The sequence below is a fragment of the Saccopteryx leptura genome, chromosome 5, assembly GCF_036850995.1.
Source record: "Saccopteryx leptura isolate mSacLep1 chromosome 5, mSacLep1_pri_phased_curated, whole genome shotgun sequence".
Taxonomy (NCBI): Eukaryota; Metazoa; Chordata; class Mammalia; order Chiroptera; family Emballonuridae; genus Saccopteryx; species Saccopteryx leptura.
This window is the reverse complement of record NC_089507.1, coordinates 219660386-219673951: the sequence shown is the minus strand read 5'-3', so window position 1 is coordinate 219673951 and position 13566 is coordinate 219660386. Positions and strand designations below refer to the sequence as shown.

The window sequence follows — 13566 nt, the reverse complement described above, 5'->3', positions numbered from 1 at the left end:
TGATTCCTGGCCAGGGCACATAGGAGAGGAGCCATCTGCTTCTCCACCCCTCCCCCTCTCCTTCCTCTTTGTCTCTCTCTTCCCCTCCCACAGCCAAGGCTCCATTGGAGCAAAGATGGCCCGGGCGCTGAGGATGGCTCCATGGCCTCTGCCTCAGGCACTAGAATGGCTCTGGTCGCAACAGAGCGACGCCCCAGACGGGCAGAGCATCACCCCCTGGTGGGCATGCCGGGTGGATCCCGGTCGGGCGCATGCGGGAGTCTGACTGCCTCCCGTTTCCAACTTGGAAAAGAAAAAAATTTTCTTGTGGTAATTTTTTTTTTTTTTTTTACAGAGACAGAGAGTCAGAGAGAGGGATAGACAGGGACAGACAGACAGAAACAGAGAGAGATGAGAAGTATCAATCATCAGTTTTTCGTTGTGGCACCTTAGTAGTTCATTGCTTTCTCATATGTGCCTTGACTGCGGGCCTTCAGCAGACCGAGTGACCCCTTGCTGGAGCCAGCAACCTTGGGCCCAAGCTGGTGGGCTTTGCTCAAACCAGATGAACCCATGCTCAAGCTGGCGACCTCGGGGTCTTGAACCTGGGTCCTCTGCATCCCAGTCTGACACTCTATCCACTGCACCACCGCCTGGTCAGGCTCATGTGGTAAATATTGATAATAACCCATTTATATCAATATATAGTATTGGCTCTTTTCTGACTGGCTTGTGTCACTGAGCATAATGTCTTCGCTGTTCCCCCTGCGCACAGGAGGCTGGGGACACGAGTGCCACTAGGAGCACTTTCCCAGAGCAGCTGTCCCGACAGGAGACTCTTGCCAGGAGTGGCGGTGGGCTCCTGGGGGCCTCCTGCTGGCCGGGCAGCATTGCCCTCGTCCTGTTCTGATTTCCTGACCTTGTGACCCAACCAGGACCCAGCAGTAGGTGGCCTGTCCTCTGCATCGTCAGTAAATGCCTCCCAGTGGGACGTCTCCACGCCCCTCAGACTGCCAGTGGCCTTTCTCCAGTGCCAGCCGGGGTCTGACCAGACCTTGTGTTTGGTCCATCTGCGGGCTCACCCTTCCTCAAGTACAAGCAGCACGAGCCTTGGGGATAGTCTGAGAGGGGACTGTGGCCAGGACAGCCTGGTGCCCTGCCTGGGCCACTCCGATCCCACGGGGACGGCTGGGACGGCTCCATCTGCGTGTGCTGCTCAGAGCCCGTGGACGTGCAGAGAAGCCGCGGGAGCTGAGCGCCCAGGTGGCGCCAGGGACCAGGACCAGCTCCACTGCCACGTCCTCGGAGCAGGGCCACAGCCTGGGAGAAGCCCCAGGAGCTGGGGACGCCCTGATGTGACCCCGTCTCGGGAGCAGGGCCACAGCCCGGGAGAAGCCCCAGGAGCTGGGGACGCCCTGACCGTGACCCCGTCTCGGGAGCAGGGCCACAGCCCGGGAGAAGCCCCAGGAGCTGGGGACGCCCTGACCGTGACCCCGTCTCGGGAGCAGGGCCACAGCCCGGGAGAAGCCCCAGGAGCTGGGGACGCCCTGACGTGACCCCGTCTGGGAGGGCAGCACCGGTTCTGACACAGCTGTCCTGACCCAGCCACCCAGACGCGACGTCCGGCCCCAACACCAGGCGGCCTATTAATCTAGGCAGCACCAGGGGGCCCCTAACATTATTTTACTTTCCCCATAAAGCCTGCCACGTGGGGTCGGGCCGTCTGTGCACAGTGGACTGTCCAGGGGCCCTCGGGAGGACAGACACTCCATGGACCGTGGCTGCGTTCAGGACTCTGTCCGAGTGCGTGGCTTCCAGCAGCCAGAGCTACAGAATCAAGTCTTCAAAGCAAGTCTTCGCTTTCAAAAGTGTTTTAATTACAAACGTGATTTTGAAGCCTGAACACACATGATGACACACTCACAGGAACTCACTGCTCCGTACACCTGCATGTGCACACGCATGTGCACAGTGTGCCCGTGTGTGTGCGGGTGCGTGTGCACCTGCCCAGCAGATTGTCTTCCATTCAGGGAGCAGAGCCGTGATCTGTGGTATTTCTACGGAGAGAGAACAGTCACCTGACAAGGAGGTGTGCTGAGACGGACACACACCTGTGTTGTTAGTAATGCTAATTCGCCTGTAAGTGGCCTCCGCTCTGACCCCCCGTGTGCACCAGGTGTGCCCACCTGCAACCCTGTGCTTCAGACATGCATGCGGGGAAGGCAAGGACACAGTGCTGTGGGGACGGGCCACGTGGTCTAATGAGGGACGCTCACTTTGTGGCGTGTGGGCTTGGCCTGCAGTGACGGTGGAGCCCCGGGGAGGAGGAGCAGGCCAGAGGCGGGGCTCCCGCGAGGCTGGGAGCCACCTGGGGACTTTGGTCAACAATTCGCAGTGTTTCTGGCTGCCCTGGGTTGTCGTGGCGAAGCTTCCTTTCGGGCGTATACAGCTGGCGATTAATGCGTGTCTAGCTCTTCAGCAAACCCTACAAGTAGTTTTAACTTAAATATTTTGAAAGTCATCTTTACATTATTGAAGATTGGCAAAAAATACGGAATCTGACAACTACTCATCTCACCAACCTGCCGCTCTGAAGATGCTCGCTCGTGCTGCAGAGACAGAGTCCGGGCCGCACCGAGCTCCCTGTCTGGACCCACCTTTCCATTCCTGGTTCCCACTGACATGGCTCTCAGCTGCCCCTGGACACTGCTTTGTAGGGAGGAGCACGGCCCCTCCGGCCCCTTCCTCTAGTTACAAACGTAGCCTTGAGGGTGCTGTCACCTAGACACGCCCAGCTCACCCTGTCGCATCACCGGAACTGAAGAACTTTCCTTCCAAACCTTAGTGAAACACGATGACCCCAAGGGAAGCTTTATGAAGAGACCGCAACAGCAGTACACGTTTGGCAATCGGAAGTTCATTAGGATCAAGTCCTCAGCCAGGACGGCACCTTCTCTGCGGACGCGGTCCTGGGGAGGCGGGCTCTGCCCAAAGCGCGGAGGAGCCGCGGGACGAGCTCCCGCCTGGCCGGCGTCCGGTCCTGGGGCGGCTCCCAGCCCTCAGTAGATGTCGGGGCAGCCCGAGAAGTCCCGCTCAAAGTAGCCCCCTGTGTACAGCCAGTCGGGGGTCCCCGTGTGTGGGTTCCTGCCCTGGCGAAACCACCTGCAACACAGAGGGCGTCAGGGCAGGGCCTGGCCCGGGGCGCACGGAGCCCGGGGCGCACGGAGCCCGCGACGGGCCTCAGTCAGCACGGCAGCGCCGTCCCTGGCCCGGGGCGCACGGAGCCCGCGACGGGCCTCAGTCAGCACGGCAGCGCCGTCCCTGGCGGTGGGACTTCACCCCAGGCTCCGGAATCCCGTCCGCACTCAGACGCTCACCCCGCAAACATCCTGGACGTCAGCCTCTCTTCCCTACAAAGCCTCACGGATTCAGAGAAAACACGCAGGCTGGCGGTCACCAGAGAGGGCGCTGAGCCCGAGGCTGCCCTGAGCCCACGGGTGAGAACACAGCGCTGCTTCCGTCCTTTCAACAGGCCGCTGTGCCCGTTCTGTGAACTGGGGAGGGGCAGGGTCCAGGGCAGAGAGAGGGGCACGGTGGCCCCCACTGCGTCCTAAAAGCCAACTCGGACACCGTCACCAGTTCCCAGCCGGCTCCCAGGGCCACAGCCACCACCCTCGGCCTCTGTGTGCCGAGTGAGAAGCACCCGTTGTGATACCGCACGGTGACAACTAAGGACGCTGCTGTTTCACCAGGAGCAGCTCGGGGGACTCACAACATAGAACTGTCTTCTCAGGACAAAAAAAATCTCATCATTTTCACAATGTATCTTTTAAATTGACTACTTAAAAAAAAATGAAGGAACATTATTTACAAGCTATCTTTTTCTAGAACAAAGCAAATCACACATATCAACTATGAAGAGCATAATATGAAATGAAACTGGAAGCCCAGCCATCCGGAGCAGTTTTCAAAAGGACAGCCACACGAAAGGCACATCCTGACTTCACTGGGCCCTGCAGACACCAACGAGGACGCATCTCACTTCGTGGAAAAAATATACCAATAAATAGTTCAAAACCACCCAGTTTTCTAAGACCAAAACTTTAACTTACATGTATTTTTTAAATTATGCTTAAGTGTTACAGCACTTAGCTGACAGAACCCTTATCAGAGGGACTGTTGCCACATGGTGACAGAGCAGCAAACAGCACTGCTGCCTGGTGGCTCCCTGGGGGTCGCGGCATCTGCGTCCCCCGCGAGGGCCCCCGCCCCAGCGGTCACGGGCAGTGCCGCAGCGTGGGGGGGTGGCAGCCTGCGCCCCACAGGGGTGTGGCCGTGGCCTCTGGGGCCCTGTGTCACGTGAGGGGTGTGGGGACAGCAGCACCAGGGGCTTCAGACGCCCAGCGCCTCCTCTCTGAGCCGTGTGTTCCCTCGGGAGCTTGGTCCCAGCCACATTTCCTTTCTAAATTTGCCCCATTAGAGAAAGGGCTCAGAGCCACTGCAGGGACCAGGACAGGAGGTCAAGGCTCAGATGGCCTGCCTCTCCCCTCGGCCCCCGTGTGCTGGGCACAGCTGCTGCCACCTCGTCACAGGAGGATGGCCTCTGCTCAGCTGCAGGGGCGTGCGTGGGTGGCCGTCCCCCGGGGTCCCCCGGGGCCCCTCGCCTCGCGGCCTCACCTCGTCTGCCACGCGGCGTCCTCCTTGGCGCGCTCCCGCCGGGCTTCCCGCTGCTTCTCCTCCAGCCGCTCCTTCTCCTGGCTCGCCAGGTCTAGGCCAAGCACACGGGTCAGGTGAGGGTCAGGGTGGACCCCACGGACAGTGGACTGTCACCGAACCCAGACGGCCCAGCCCGCGGCATCGAGGGGCAGCGAGGGGCATCGAGGGGCATCGAGGGGCAGCGAAGGGCAGCGAGGGGCAGCGAAGGGCAGCGAGGGGCAGCGAGGGACATCGAAGGGCAGCGAGGGGCATCGAGGGGCATCAAGGGGCAGCGAGGGGCATCGAGGGGCAGCGAGGGGCATGGAGGGGCAGCGAGGGGCATGGAGGGGCATGGAGGGGCAGCGAAGGGCAGTGAGGGGCATCGAGGGGCATCGAGGGGCAGCGAAGGGCATCGAGGGGCATCGAGGGGCAGCTAGGGGCATCGAGGGGCAGCAAAGGGCAGCGAAGGGCATCGAGGGGCAGTGAGGGGCAGCGAGGGGCATCGAGGGGCAGCTAGGGGCAGCGAGGGGCATCGAAGGGCAGCGGGGCCCCAACACAGCCCCGGCCCCCGGCACGTGTGAACCCCAGGGCTGTGTCACCGCAGGAGCCGAGCCTGGTCTCACCCCGGAGCACGTCCCTCCCACGGGAGCAGGACTGGAGGTGCCTTCAGCCTCAGCCCTCAGGGGGGGGGCTGTGCTGTCCCAGGGACTGAGGTGGCTCCTGACCGTGAGGCCCCTCACCTCCCGCCCTACTGACCGCGCGTGGTCACCTAGTGTGTGCTGCCCGGTGCTGGGCATGGCACTGTCTCGTCACACCTGCAGCAGGACCCCCCTCACGGGCGGCCCATTAGACTCGAATGAACAACACATCCAGTTTTTGAAATGCAACCCTGGTATCTGTGGAACCCAGTAATACAAACATGGGGACTTGACTTCTGTATGTATTCTTTTTCACTGCGTTTTTCTAGTAACTTAACTTTGTTCTAACAAAAGGATTGGTCTGCAACAGGCTAGAAGTCTGAGAACCTGCCCTGCTCTGTGCCGGGGGACCTGACCTTACCCTGTGCCTGGGAGATCTGACCCCCACTCTGTGCCTGGGAGATCTGACCCCCACTCTGTGCCTGGGGACCCAACCTTACCCTGTGCCGGGGGACCTGACCTTACCCTGTGCCTGGGAGATCTGACCCCACTCTGTGCCAGGGGACCTGACCCCCGCCCTGTGCTGAGGGACCTGACCTGCTCTCTGTGCCTGGGAGATCTGACCCCCACTCTGTGCTGGGAGATCTGACCCCCACTCTGTGCCAGGGGACCTGACCTTATCCTGTGCCTGGGAGATCTGACCCCCACTCTGTGCCAGGGGACCTGACCCCCGCCCTGTGCTGAGGGACCTGACCTTACCCTGTGCCTGGGAAATCTGACCCCCACCCTGTGCTGAGGGACTCGACACCTGTCCTGCCTTCCAGGCCCTGGCATTCCCTCTGCTCGTCTCCGGGAGCTACTCCAGAGCCCCCGGCACTGAGGCACGCACCCATGTTGCCGTCCTCCATGGCCCGGATGTCGGGGCGCAGGCGGCAGTCCGTGGGAGCCAGGGTCTTCTCCGTGTCTACCTGCAGCTCATTGAGACTAACGGTGAAACTGGTGAAGTTATACATCTGAGGGACAGACAGAAACCCGTCACTACCACGGACATCTTTTCTGCACAGCACCCTGCTCTGAAGCCACAGACAAGAAATGCTCTCTGAGCCCAGTCTAGTGTCCCCGCTCCGTGGAGACGCTCCCCTCAACGTCTGGCCTCGGTCGCCTCCGGGCCCCCCACTTGACACCGGGCTTGTAGATCTGTCTCCCCAACACCCCTGGGATGAGTGGTTTGTTTCCTTTATTCTATACGTGCTCTGCCAGGTTGTAAGACAGAATAATAAAAAGTTACGTTATATATTTATCCTGTATATAACTCGTAATGTGAAAAACATAACTTCTTATATTTATTATATGATTGTTTTTATATCATTGTATGTAGTAGATTTATTATATGTAATACAAATGGCAAGTTTAATGTTCAAAAATAAATATCAAAATGCATTTAAGCATTTTTTGTTTGTTTGTTTGTTTTTTGGGGTTTTTTTTTGTATTTTTCTGAAGCTGGAAACGGGGAGAGACAGACAGACTCCCACATGTGCCCGACCGGGATCCACCCGGCACGCCCACCAGGGGGTGATGCTCTGCCCCTCCAGGGCGTCACTCTGTTGCGACCAGAGCCACTCTAGCGCCTGGGGCAGAGGTCAAGGAGCCATCCTCAGAGCCCGGGCCATCTTTGCTCCAATGGAGCCTCGGCTGCGGGAGGGGAAGAGAGAGACAGAGAGGAAGGAGGGGTGGGGGTGGAGAGGCAGATGGGCGCTTCTCCTGTGTGCCCTGGCCGGGAATCGAACCCGGGACCCCTTGCATGCCAGGCCGACCCTCTACCACTGAGCCAGGCGGCCAGGGTGCACTTAAGCACTTAAATTTTAAGACCAGTCAGGAAAATCATCTTTGCAAACACTCTGGAAACCCCTGAGTGAGATGCAGTGGGTGTCGGCTCGTCCGGCGGGGTCGCTCAGCGGGTCAGAGCGCTGCCCCATATGTCAAGGTTGGGGGTTTGATTCCCGGCCGGGGTACATAAAGACTCAAGCAATAAATGCCTAAGTAAGTGGAACAGTTTGATCTCTCTCCCTCTCCCCCCCCTCTTTAAAATCAATATAAATCAATAAAATTTTTTCAGAAATGAGGCGGGCAGGCGGTGTTGCCAGGAGGAGCTAGGTGTGGCTGGGTGTGGCTCTGGGCACAGGTGCTGGAGGCTGGCACAACCGATACTGTCTGATTAGGTGACGGGGACCCTGGCTGCTCTGGGACCAGGGGCTGAGCTGGCTGCGAACATGGGGTCAGCCGTGAGCAGCCCAGACTCGAGGGGGGCTGTGTGCAGGGGGCACGGACCTGGGCAGAGTTGGGGGGCCGCATGTTGACCCTCCAGAGCAGCTTGCTGCCGGGAATGACCTGCACGGTCTCCTGAGCCTCGGGCACGGCGTCCACCACGTCCCTGTCGGCGTCCTTAGAGCCGTCATCCTGAAATACAGAGCATGCTGGCCGCTCGCGGGAGGGAGACTGAGGCTTCCAGACCCTGGGCGGAGCCCCTGAGCAGAGGACACCCTGTCTGCGACCTGGCTGCCCTCAGCCTCAGGAGGGCCTGGCCTCCTGCTCTGCCGTGGTCACCCCACCTTGCGGGGGCTCCCGTACTGGGCCCCCCCAAACAGGGTGTGAAGCCAGGGGGGGGGCACGGCTCTCCTACTGGGAGTGCAGGCCCTGAAGGACGCACTGCCGAGTGGGACCACCACCAGCTGGCACCGTGTGGAAGCACACTGTCCAAGCTCAGGGTGACTGACGCTCCCTCTGAGAGGGGCCTGCCCTCCATGCTGCCCTCAGTCCAGACGTGGTCCAGACTGGATGTCAGGGTGTCGCAGCACGCCCAGACCACACCCTGCCTGGAGACCGCACCTCCATAAAAAGATAGGATGCCTCCGTTTACTTTCAAAGTCAAGGGGGCCTAGGGGGGGGGAGGGCAGGGGCTGCTCATGCGGCCTTGCAGGGGAGCGTGTCCGCGTGACAGGCCAGCTCAAGGACCGGCCGCCTGGCTGCAGGCTACTCGGTGGGACAGGACTCTGTCCCTGCAGGCCACCCAGGAACAATGGAGCAGTGACCACATCAAAGGCCTCTCAGGTGGCCTCGCTCGCGTGCTGGCCTGTGCAGGCTCTGAACCCCGCATTGTTACAAAAGGCTTCACAGTGCACAGGGGATCGCGGTGAGCACCCCGGGGGCCCTGGAGGCGGGGCGCACGAATCCGCCCTTTCGCACTGCGCAGCGGAAGAAGGCCGGGCTCCTCTTTGAACTACCGCTCCGGTTTTCAGCGCAGCGTGGCCTTCAGGTCAGTGGGACTGCAAAGCTCCAGGGAGAGGCCCCTCGGACAACTGACCGCGGGGCACGCTGACACTCAGACTAAGCACGCAGACAGGACACGCACCGGCTTTCTTAGCAGGGCTAGCTAATGAGGGCCAGGAAGACAGGAGGTTTCCTGGGAGGCATCCAGAACACGGCGTGTTCGGAAGGAAAGAGAGGTGCCCTGGTCCTACCCGGCTCTCGGGGCGGGGCCGACACTGACCCCGCCCCCGCACTGCGGGGTGCGGATAAACCACGCCCACCCGGAGACCGCAGCCGGGGCACCGTCTGCGCAGGGGTCCGGACGCAGCCTCACCGCAGGTGCGTCTCTCGGGGGCTCGCTCCTCCGCTCCCGCTTCCGGAAGGACTCGAAGGCCGCGGGCTCGATGCCCCACAGACACTCTGTCCACTTGCCATAGATGATGAACAGCTTCTTCTTGCTGGAACGAGGGGGTTTAATAACCCCGTTAACAGCCACTACAAACTGCCCGTCTGGCCTGTCTCCCCGTCCCTCTCTGGCCGCGTCTGCGCATAAATGCATGGCCCGACTGACCGCTCACCACCCAAGACATGACACCCAAAGCCTATCTTCTATCTCCTGTTGTGCTCAACAATGAAATGTTTCCTCTAAATGAAGAAGATTTAGAAGCGAGTCTGATGTCTGTTACCACGAACGCGGCCACAGGTTTGACGGCACCTTCTGCAAAGTGCCCGGGCACCGTCAGGGCCATGACGCCTGGGACCTACCTTTTATCTTGAATGTAGCCTTCCACCTTGTGAAGCTCTTTCCCAAACAGCCCGCAGGGTTTGAAGTGCAGCACACACTTGTCTCCGGTTCTGCAGGAAAAGCAGACACAGGCCTGTGGTAGGGCGGGGCCTGTGGTAGGGCGGGGCCTGTGGTAGGGCGGGGCCGCGCAGGGGAGGCGAGGAGGGAGGCCAGCGGAGAGAGAGAACAAGCTCCCACACTCAGTGCCCGGGGTGGGACGGCGGCCAAGGCCACGGGAAGGTCCCCACACTGCCCAGTGGTGGTGGCTGCACACTCCAGCACGCTGACTACAAATCACTTCAGTGTCCACTTTAAACAGTAGCCATTATGGCACGTAGATTTCATCTCACGAAAGCCATGACCAAGCAGAGCTGGTCGGTCATGAACACCCAGGAAGAAGGAACAACAGACCGCACAGTGGACAGGGAAGAGGATGGTCACTGGGTTGTCACCTGGACCCACACCCGTCTTTAGTGCTGTTTAAAATTTCAAATAAGTGAATTTAGGATTAGAAAGAAAAGAACTATCAACACGGAGCATGGACGGTGCCTCATGCTGAGGACTGGGTCCCCGGGGGCCCGGGGGCCAGGAGGGCTGCTGCCCAGGGCAGCTCAAAGAGCACAGTGAGGGTCCCCGCCGCCTGGTGTGACCGCCACGTGGCACCTGGTGCGTCACCTGTGGTTGAGGATCTCCACCGTCCCGTACTGCTCTATCCAGAGCTTGCCAATAATGACATTATGCACACAGCAGGTAGGGTTGGTCCAGGTGTAGGCCTCCTTGTGTCTGTCAAACAGGCCAGAAAACATGCCAGTCAGAGCCAGCAAAGCAGACGGAAGGCGTGCCTGTGTGTGCCCACCACCCAAGAAGCAAAGGCACATAGACACTGACACAAGGCACTGTAATTGCCTCACAACCCAAGGGGGGGATTTGCTTTGAACTCCTTCCAAAAGCGGCTACTTATTTAGCATTCGTTTGAAATGTATCTCTTCTTTCCTTTGTAGCAACAACAAAGCTTTCTACTTGAATGTCAATAAACACTGAGACAAAGAGAGCTCTCCTCCCTCGTCCTCTTTGTCCTCTCCAGGACAGCCACGGCCTCCAAGGGGATGAGGGTGGCCTGCGGTTACAGCACTGCACCTTCCTTTTCTCCCGGCCTGATCCCAAGAGAAAAGGTCCCACAGCTGTGAGCACATGCAGGACTTCTGCCCCGGGAGGGAGGCTGTGTCCAAGAGCCACACCTAGTGGCGGTGCAGACGAGTCGTGACAAATATCTGCCATTTCCCAGGTGGCACCCAAACACATGACTCATGAAGGTGTTGCAACCTCTGGCCCTCCTTGCTGGTGCCAGGAAGGCCAGAGGCCCGGGCAGGTGTGTCTCCAGGAGGGGCGGCTCCCCCAGGGCCCCGTGGGCTGTGGCCACCAGCCAGGCTGGGCCACGGGGACACAGGGCCCATCCACGGCCCCCCACAGGGCTGCCTTCCCGCCCATGGCCTGGACCACTCCACAGTGGCTCTGCAGCGGCCAGGAGGTGTGGAGACTCCACTTCTGCTCCGAGGTGTCTCTGACCAACACTGGATCGGGGACATTTACATTTAGAGTGGGTGGGGGCAAGGCAGCCTCAAAGGCGGCCCCTCAAGTGTCTCCCCTCCTGTAATTCACTCTAAGCTCAGCCAGGGCTGTGTGACCAGCAGCACAGGTGGCGGGAAGGCCATAGTGGGGTCACTTCTGGGGTTAGGTCATAAAACACTGTGGCTTCCCTCTGGATGGCTTCTCCCCTTGAGGGTGCCGCCTGCCCATGGCGGGCCTGCCCCTGTGGGAGCCCGAGCCGAGCCCCTGCGCTGGTCCCCGTGGCTCAGACACACGTGCGCGGCAAACGCGGGCCGTCCCGAGCAGCTGAGCACGGTGCTGTGCAGAAGGGGCAGCTGCTATGACCAGACCAGAGCCCGTCCAGGCCGCAGAGGACGATGCAGAACCCTCTGGGGAGCACGTCAGGGCCGTCGCCTGGCTGAGGGACCTGGCAGAGGGCGTTCCCGCTGCCGAGAGGCCACCACCTCCGCAGACGGGGCCACCGCGGAGGCGGTCAGGGCAGACAGGGGGCCACCGCGGAGGCGGTCAGGGCAGGGGGCTCCCTCCCTGCTTTGGAGGAGGTGGTCAGGGCAGGGGGCTCCCTCCCTGCTTTGGAGGCGGTCAGGGAAGACGGGACCACCGCGGAGGCGGTCAGGGCAGAGGGCTCCCTCCCTGCTTTGGAGGAGGTGGTCAGGGCAGGGGGCTCCCTCCCTGCTTTGGAGGCGGTCAGGGCAGACAGGGGGCCACCGCGGAGGCGGTCAGGGCAGAGGGCTCCCTCCCTGCTTTGGAGGCGGTCAGGGCAGACAGGGGGCCACCGCGGAGGCGGTCAGGGCAGACAGGGGGCCACCGCGGAGGTGGTCAGGGCAGAGGGCTCCCTCCCTGCTTTGGAGGCAGCGAGGCGGGCGCACCTGAGCAGCTCCAGAGTGATGGTGCCCCGCGGCTCTGCCTCCACGCTCTTCCCCCAGAACTTCAGCTTCGGGTAGATGGAGCCGTGGAACAGGAAGTCCTGACAGAGGCCTTCGGAGTGAAACGCGCTCACAGGCGGGTGGTGGCTGACCTGCTCGGAGATGAACCTGAACCCCAGGTCCTCCCTGGGCACGAACAGGGGGAGAGGGGAGCCTGTGAGTGACAGCACAGCCCAGCAAGCCTGCTCAGCCTGCCGGCCAGCTCCATGGCTCGGGGGCCACACACGTGCGACTGCAGGGTCCCCGTGTGCGGGAGGCACTGGGAAGGGAGAGTCACTCCATGTGACCACCTGTGCCACACACGACACGTTCGTCCAACACTGACAACACACGCAGCCACACACACACACACGCGCACACACATGAAATGTGCTTCCACGGGGCCTCCGAGCACACAGGTCTGTAAGCGTCTCCCAGGACCAGTGACTCAGAGCCCCGTCCTCAAGGAGCACCCGCCCCCCGGCCCTGAGAGTGGCGGCTCCCAGCCTTTCGGAGAGGGGGGGCTCCACGCCAGCTCCCAAGGCTCCTGGACACTTATGACGAGATGCCTCACGTGCCCTAAGACATTTCTGCCCAGGAAACAGGGTTTTTAGTACCCTCTCTTGTTCAATAAAAATGTCATCTTTTAATTCTTCTGGAACTGTGAATACACCCACAGTTGTACTCACTGAAAATTATAAAAGTTAATCCACATAATTACTAATTTAACTGGAATCTGAATTTGCAACTGTTACAGAGGAAGGAAAGTTGAAAGAATTAGATTTTAAGAGGTTGCCTGCCGAGGTGTGTGACCTGCGGGATGAACACTGTGAGGAAAGCGGGCTGTTTCGCTTTCAGGAGCCGTCAAGGAGCTCGGGCAGAGCTCGGAGCCCAGACAAGGCCGCCTGGGTCCTGCACGCACCGTGAGCCGTGGGCACGGCACCCGGAGACCAGACTGAGACGTGACAACGAGCACAGTGGCGCCCAGGAAGAGCGTGAGCTCTGCTGTCCGTCTGCAAGACTGTGGTCCAGAGGTCGGAGGGTGAGCAGTGTCACACGCCCACTCAGCACCTGCACTGTCCTCGTCCCTTGAACCCATGCGACTTACTTCCCGCCAGCTACAACTTTGTTCACGCTACATTTTGATCTCCCTTTTCAAGGCACTTTAATGATGCTTTTGAATGAACTAAGAGCTGACCCCTGGCCAGCCTCTGATGAGGCCAGAGCCCCGACTGCGGCACTCATGCCTGTGGACGGGGCGGACACCTGCCCAGCAGAGGTGTCAGGAGGACAGCGCTAACGGACACAAAACAAAGATCTGCCAAGCAGTGACTCTGGGGCCAGTCCTCCCGCATCGGGGCCTCCGTTTCCTCATTCCTCAGAGGGAGGCAGGGGCTGCTCCCTGTCCTCCCCTCCGGTGACACACTGTGACCCAGTCACTGCTCCTCCCTCTGTCATCGCACAGCAGCCCCAGGCCGCATACACCGTGCTCCCGCCTAACGTGTCCAGCTTTCTCCATGTGGTGAGACGCCCGGACCAGCTGCGTGGTGCCAGCCATGCCAGGGAGCACGAGCCCAGAGGGCGCCTCCCCCGCCGCGTGCCAGCGACCAGCAGAAGGGCCAGGCGCAGGCGGCCTCCGCAACTCGAGCACAGG

The 13566-nt window shown here is 60.5% G+C and overlaps 1 protein-coding gene and 1 long non-coding RNA gene across 3 annotated transcripts in view; both read right to left on the bottom strand.

Moving 5' to 3' along the window:
- Positions 1-1834: 1834 nt before the first annotated feature.
- LOC136405207 (uncharacterized) overlaps positions 1835-13566 on the bottom strand; it is a 57430-nt gene continuing 45698 nt past the window's right edge. The window contains exon 2 of the long non-coding RNA XR_010751481.1: positions 1835-2622. This is a non-coding gene — a long non-coding RNA (uncharacterized lncRNA). The remainder of the gene's footprint in view (positions 2623-13566) is intronic.
- The window catches only part of OSBPL2 (oxysterol binding protein like 2), a 35574-nt gene continuing 23842 nt past the window's right edge, over positions 1835-13566 (bottom strand). For both annotated transcript variants that reach the window (XM_066384317.1, XM_066384318.1), the window contains exons 7-14: positions 11877-12059; positions 10078-10185; positions 9384-9473; positions 8953-9076; positions 7641-7769; positions 6202-6325; positions 4657-4747; positions 1835-3141 (exon numbers count right to left, since the gene is read on the bottom strand). In XM_066384317.1, coding sequence (XP_066240414.1) covers positions 3039-3141; positions 4657-4747; positions 6202-6325; positions 7641-7769; positions 8953-9076; positions 9384-9473; positions 10078-10185; positions 11877-12059 — 952 coding nt within the window. In that variant the 3' untranslated portion in view covers positions 1835-3038. The remainder of the gene's footprint in view (positions 3142-4656; positions 4748-6201; positions 6326-7640; positions 7770-8952; positions 9077-9383; positions 9474-10077; positions 10186-11876; positions 12060-13566) is intronic.